The sequence below is a fragment of the Mesitornis unicolor genome, unplaced genomic scaffold, assembly GCF_000695765.1.
Source record: "Mesitornis unicolor isolate BGI_N332 unplaced genomic scaffold, ASM69576v1 scaffold2950, whole genome shotgun sequence".
Lineage (NCBI taxonomy): Eukaryota > Metazoa > Chordata > Aves > Mesitornithiformes > Mesitornithidae > Mesitornis > Mesitornis unicolor.
The window spans coordinates 19,392-26,415 of NW_010157396.1; the positions used below are offsets into that span (position 1 = coordinate 19,392).

General features: G+C 38.4%; 1 protein-coding gene across 1 annotated transcript; it reads right to left on the reverse strand.

Moving 5' to 3' along the window:
• Nucleotides 1-1,152: 1,152 nt before the first annotated feature.
• LSM6 (LSM6 homolog, U6 small nuclear RNA associated (S. cerevisiae)) lies at nt 1,153-6,671 on the reverse strand. Its single transcript, XM_010179804.1, has 3 exons — nt 6,521-6,671; nt 2,927-3,040; nt 1,153-1,417 (listed from the first exon to the last, which is right to left on the reverse strand). The coding sequence occupies exons 1-3, from the start codon at nt 6,657-6,659 to the stop codon at nt 1,383-1,385; spliced, it is 288 nt and encodes a 95-aa protein (XP_010178106.1). The 5' UTR covers nt 6,660-6,671; the 3' UTR covers nt 1,153-1,382.
• Nucleotides 6,672-7,024: the final 353 nt, after the last annotated feature.

Genomic DNA, 7,024 nt, shown 5'->3' on the forward strand with positions numbered 1-7,024 from the left:
AATGTTATGTTCATACAATTATCTAGTGTTTATCCATCCACAACTATAAGTATTTTTGTTCCTGGAGGCTCTATAAACTGCCCAAAGAATAAAGCAGGACTTCAGAAAAGTCATTTTTAAAAATGGCTAAATAACCTCACCTTGAGGCACATTACACTATCTTACAACTTTGTCCCCAGGAATAAGAAAACATTCAGAATATCTGGATGTTAAGTGCAGAAAAAAATATCTGAATGTTCACAGTTGTTTTGTGCTTTTTTTCCTTAGCTGACTGCATGTAAAAAGAGAAGAGATATTTTATAAATTGGTATAAATATCCATCTAAAACTGAGCTGGATTTATGCACTGGGCTTTGATTACCTGGGAGCACTGTTGCAAAATACAAACAAGTTCTGACTCCATTGCCTGCACAGAGGTTCCTCTTCCCTGAAGTGTACCCTATACTACAAGCTTAATTTTTATTCTTCTTTCTGACAAGCACATAAAGAGAACACAAAGATGGTACTAGGTTGGGGGAGAAGTGGATGGGAGAAAGAGTAAACTGAACAGGATACATATGGCATGTTTACACAAGCTTTTAGATTCCCAGTTTGTTTTCAGGAGTAGCTTTAGATATTAGTTAAAATTGCTTTTTTACTGAAAAAGTCCTTTGTTTGGTGGAGACTCGGGGAGGAAAAAGGTAACGGCAAGCTCAGGTAGGGCAGGGTACAGAGACAGGAGGTGAAGCTGCTACTAGCTGTGTCAGTGTGCCAGCTGAGAACCCTTCACCTGTGCCTGCCTTCCTCAGCTGGCAGAGAGCTTTCTTTCCACCCTTAGGGCTTTTTTCCCATCTGATTCAGTTCTTTCCCCACCCCTAATTGTTGAGGTGTCACTGTTACATCCCTTGATTCAACCCCACAATTCAAGATCTTTTGGGCTGCTGAACTTTTTACCTGATGGCTCTTACTAGATTGGCATTTAAAGCTGACCCTGTGTTTTCCAAAAGGGACGGGTCACTGTCACCAAAACATTAGCTTTTCCCTTCCCAACATCAGTTAAACTATTGTTTTGCTATCAGTACAAGGCTGTGACTTGCAATTACTCCATGCCTGCTTACCTTCCAATAATTATTTCTGTAACTGTCAGCATAATTAAATGAGCTGTTGCTTTGAATTATTCTTGCAGCACTATTACATGCTTCACTTTATTTTTTTTTCTGTACAGTGAAACAAAGCAATTCTTTGAAACAAAAACATTCAGGAAATTCACACTGGGTTACATCTATTTAAAAAAAAATATTTAAACACTTGTATATTTCACCTGTGGATTATTAACTTCATATCAAATGGAGTTCATCACTTTGAAGAGGTTCACAAGTACAAAACAGACTCCTTCTGACATCTTCACATCCTCCTCTTCTGTGTGCTTATGTACAATACTGTGAAAAGGAGAAAGTGGCACACATAAGTGGGCCTTGGTAAATAACATGCAGAAGCCTGTTTATTTAAACATCCCTTTCCTTGGCTTGTAAAACAATGTAATGAATCTCATTCAGCATGAATAGTCAGGAAACTTTTAAGTCCAGGTTTCCAGAAATGCTATGAAGTTTACATATTATGAATTACTTTGGTTCAGTATTTATAATATTCATAGCCAAACTACACATCAGCAGATGCAAGCTGAACAGAGGATGAATAAAGCCAGCTACCGTGCAGCATTACTGGGGGGAGCAGGAAAGAGTTTCAAAGCAGCAGAATAAAAGTTGTCAGACACTAATGTTACGATCTTTAAACAAAAGCTGGAAACCCCAAGCACCTAAGACAAAGGTAACAAAGCAGCACACATTTTCCACCTGCTTGGCTGGTGGAACCCCCAAAACAGATGCACACATGTGAAATTATCATGCTCCTAAGCGTGGGATGTCTTAAGTTCTCTGCTCAGTCTGCTCTTCAGCCTCCTGCCTCTCATCAATTTGTTTTAACTTTTATAATATTCTTATTCCCATAACTGATTGTCCAACTGCAATGCAAAAAGCATTTGGCCTCTTTCAGGAATTGTTTCTACTCCCAAAACACTTTCACATTAGTGCCACATTCTCCTTAATTCTTTTTTGCGACACAGGATTCCATTCCTGTTTCTTTTATTCCCTCCTTTCCATCCTCTGTTTTCTTAAGTAATTTGGCCAAACTCTTCATTTACCTTCTCTACAAGTCTCTTCACATCTGACTGGCATCATCCTCTATATTTTTAGATATTCTTCTCCCTGGTATGTCCTGCTATTACAGCCTAACTGATATCAGAGTCATTTTTAGGAGCCCGGGATACTCCTCAACCTATGATTAAAAGCAAATCTGTCTTGCAGTGGGGCAGGAGGCTAATTGTCCTTGAAGTGCACTACACTCCAGCTACTGCACTGGGATATTCAAAGGCTCAATAGTGAAGTGATTTTCTTGACTCGTGGTAAAATCTTTACTTAAAGATTAAAATAGCCTCCAGTACAACTGAACAGCATTAATTCAGGTCTGGACAATCATATCACAAGAAAATATTACAGTGCCATCAATATCTGTACTGTATCATAAATTTACACAGTAGTTTTCCTAGCAAAACACAGAAACTTCTATGGAGCAGAGGCCATCTGAGCACATAGTAAGTGCAAAAGGGTAAACCTGTCAGATGACAGGGAATAAGCTCCAAGGAAGGACAGAAAAGAGCATGCTTCTGTAAATGAACTTCAAGTGCTGCGGCAAAAAGAGCCACAAGAATGAGGAAAAGCACAGATGCTGAAAAGAAGCACTGCAAAAAGTAAATATATTAAGGCTTCCAAGAAAGCCTGAAAGTGAAGTTCTCACAGACAGCTTGCTTATGTGTTAACCACTCTTTAAATTCAGACATAAATATAAAATATAATCTTCTAATAAGCAATAACATGGGGAGGAGGAGTTACCGTTATTTCCTCGGATAAACGCGTCCCCGTACTTGTTCTTTAATTGTCCGTTTACATACTCTTCGGTTTGTTCCAGAGCTATATTCATATACCCATCCAGGCAAGCCAGGACACCTGGAGACAGTGACAGTTGAAAAGTGAATCAGCTTAAACTTATTTTGAAATAAACAAAATGCACTGTGTTTTAATAGTACTGAAAAAAACTGTACCTTCATAACAAACTAAAAGCCCAAGCATGGCCAGATGAGTCAGTAAATCAGAGCATTCTTCAAAGAATTAAGCTGGGAGTGAGGAACCCCAGGCACTCTAGTAGCAACTTGATCAGTTGATAGAAGAGTGGAGGGGGAAAAAAGAAGTAATTGACACATGACTTTCAAAAACCTTACGATTTTTCTCTGAAAGTTTAAGATGTCCCTTTTCACTTGTGTTTTAAGCCACACACCTGAAAAGAACCTGTGACATTAAGTGTAACTGGATAACCTAAGAATAAGGCTATGTAAGTTGAGTTTCCATCAAAACTTGTAAAGGATATATCTGAAAAATAGCCCCTTTAATACAGGACACCATACACACTTTCATATTTATCTTCATGCTTACAGACCTAGAAGAACATTAGCTGCAGGTCTCTTTTGATGTAAACCAAACTCTACATCATTTTCAACAAGCAAAGGGCTTTCAAACGACACTGATATCTTCCCACAAAAATAAAATTACACTGTTTAATTAATGCAACTCAAGAAAAAAATCCCTGCCCTGTTATTTTGATCAGGAAAATATGCATTTGGGTAGCACTGGGTTTAGATAAGTGTTTATGCTGTCACTTCTCATAGCCCCTCCTGAAGACTGTACCTTGCTCACACGCTTCCTATGCCCTGGCAGCATGATGGCATTTTTTTCATTTAGTCACTCCTCGGTGTCTAGACCCACCCTGAAGATCAGAACCATGGTCATCTACAAATTTAACTTGCCTGAAGAACAAACAGACGATTCATATAAGGAACTGAATGTGGGGATTAACAGATATAAAGAATTGCTCAGAAAATGCAATCTGATTTGTTAATTGTCTACATAAAACAACTTTATAACAAGCTAGGTTTATCTCCATCTTGCCTGTGTGTTTCCTGACTTCATCCGTGCACACATAGACAACACTACTAAAATATTTTTTCTCTGACTGAAAAGCATCCAATTTATTTACCTCAAGTTTATACAACTTAAGAAATATAGTGTATTGCTTGTACTTTGGGAAGAGGAAGAAAAATCAAGTCTGAGAATCCTCCTTCAGGTCACATTCTCATTTTTCAGAAGTGCTACTGTAATATCTTCCATTAAATAATTAGGAATTCAAGTTCTCCTGCCTATTTGTAGTGGTTTGAGGATTATTACTTGCTGTATACTTTCCTTTCTTCTGTTTCCACAAAAATCAGAAAAACTGACTGACTGCTCACAAACTCTTATTAAATGCACCCAAAAAACCCAAACAAAAGTCAGAACTCTTTTTCACTCCGGTAATCCTGAGTGCTCTACATAACAACAGAAAACAAAAGAAGTTTATCCAAAATTAAAATTGGACTGTGCAGGGTTTCTTAAGCCACCATTCAGTAGGCCATAAATGCAGTCTTTTCAAACTCTCATTCCTAGGATGCATTCATGCTCACTTTGTTCTCTTCCTCCTTTTCTTTCTGTTTGCTCTCAGGCCACTAATGACATTAAATATTGTCACTGCCCATCCTGGCTAGTATTTTTTCTCTTTTATCTGTATGTACACACAGAAATCGTAATTTATCACTGCTTACTTTCCCAGGGTTTCTTCCCTTAGACGTGCACTTGGCAGCAAACTGAGATATTTTACAGTTGCACATCAACGCTTGTCTTAGGCCACATTAGTGCGTATGGTTGTTTGGAGGGTGGAGGCACAGACATAAAATTAGCAACATAGTCTAGAGAAAATCTAGACAGATCTGCAACAAAAGCCTAGATGCTGGGTTTTTCAGTGTTTGGCTTTTACAATTGTTGGGCAAATTTCTACAGAAAATTAACTGAATGTGTATCTTTTTCAAACAAGAACAGTATACGGGTTTTTAACCTCAGGATCACATCAAGTGGAAAGGAAGGAGAGCAGAAGGAAGTAAGGAAGAGAGAGGAAGAAAATCCAATGACAAATAAGGGTCTTCAAAGGAACTACGGTTTAATTCCTGGTAGGTCTGATTGTAGGCAAGTCAAACTAGCCTCTCTGAGGGGAAAATGTGCAGTTTATCTGTAGCAGTTACAAGAAGATCTTACTGAGCAGAAGGTTACAAAGTTCTCAAAGAGAACAGAAAGCGCATTCAAAAACCAAATCTGGTTTGACCCTGCCTTGTGTGTATCTTCAGGCAAATGACGACTTGCTCTAACTGACTTTAATGAGCTGTCACTACATTCTCCTGCAAGAGAGAATTTACAGAAGCCAAAATCCAATGAGAAGCAGTGAAATTTTTCAGCCACCAAACCCACCTGAAGTGCTTAGACAATGTGGTTCTCAGAAATGACAGCTTGCCAATTTTGTCAGCTGAGAGACACTAAAGAGGAACAGGAAGGGACAAGAAGGCACAGCTTGCTCTGTCAGTGAACAGTAACAATTTAAAACTGTCACAATAAATAATCCTTGTCACTGCACAAGTCTTCTCTTGCAAATGCTAAGCTAAGCCAATTGAAGTAAACCTACCTGAAACAGCCATCTGTAGCAGGACCACAATGTTTAAGTAATTCCAGAATAAAATGCCTAAAATATGTTCAATAGGAGATACATGATAGTTTTAATTAAGTTTGGATGCTACAAAAAAATTGGACAGACTAATAGTCTTAGCCTAATGGGAGTAGGACACGGACATTTCACTGAACAAAGAAGTTTAATTTACTGCTTAAAAAACCTCTATAATCCTACCTATAGTGCATGAACATGTACAGACAGGCTTAAGCATTCTGCACTAAAACTGCTGGACTGTGTTAAAATGCATTGGGCATATAGCAGCAAAAGCCTTACGCTTCCTCTTGCATCTCTGTGAGTCTTGATCCACTATGTGTCTAGGCAGTTGTTTAAGCAAGAACATCAATAACTATTTCATCCCTTGTGTAGGAGTAGGCTTCTGACTGATAGCAGAGTTTACAGTGTGCAGCTTTTCTGGACCAAGGTCTATACTAGGAAACCGAGAACAGGAAGGTGAAGAAAAAGGGTAGGTCCAACAAGGGATGCTATCGGAGCACTTGAAAATGGGACTGCCTGAATATTTCAGGAATTTTAATTCCAGCCAATCTTTACAAATATCAGTTTAGAAACTCAGAATTATCCCGAGACTTCAGTCTAGCCATCTGTGACTTAACACTAATGATTTAGATAAGTAATTTTAATCTCTAATTCCACTGTTAGTCTCCTTTTCATGAGTTTCTCCAGAGTTGATTTTCTATTTTAATGTCACCATTTTGAGATCTGTATTCACATACTCAGGACAATGGATCACACTGTTTTGCTTTTCAGAAGCAAAGCATCTGTTCCAAGCTCCCCGAATAATGAAATCATAGACTTTACTTAGCGTAAGAGATTGATAGAGAACTTACCTCGATAATCAACTCCAGAATTTAATTTTACGACAACTGGCCTTCCAATGATTTGTTTTAGGAAGTCACTAGGGGTTTGCTTCCTTAAACTCATCTTGATAGTCTTTGGTAAGCTGGGAAGAGATGTGAGAGAAAACATTTAGATAAGCAGCACGCTCACACGTGGACTTTACAGGCTCAAGACAGACAGGCAATCCCCTGACTCTTAATACTTTCAGTAGGAGAAAATATCAAAAGAGATAAAAGCAAAACCTCAAGGGTAGAGATGGAAAAAATGCAGCTCCTAGAGACACAACATTAAATTTTCCCTTTGGCATTTTTATAATTTCTGAAATCATTAATAAGAATTCTCATTTGCCATGCTGTGCATCTTGTGAACTTCCAACAGACCCAAAGGTCTCATCTCCTGTGTGACATCTTTTGCCAAAATGGTTTTACTAAAATTAGAGAGCTAAGTCATAACAAGTGGTACTGACTTCCCCCCCCGCCTCCTAAAGATACGAA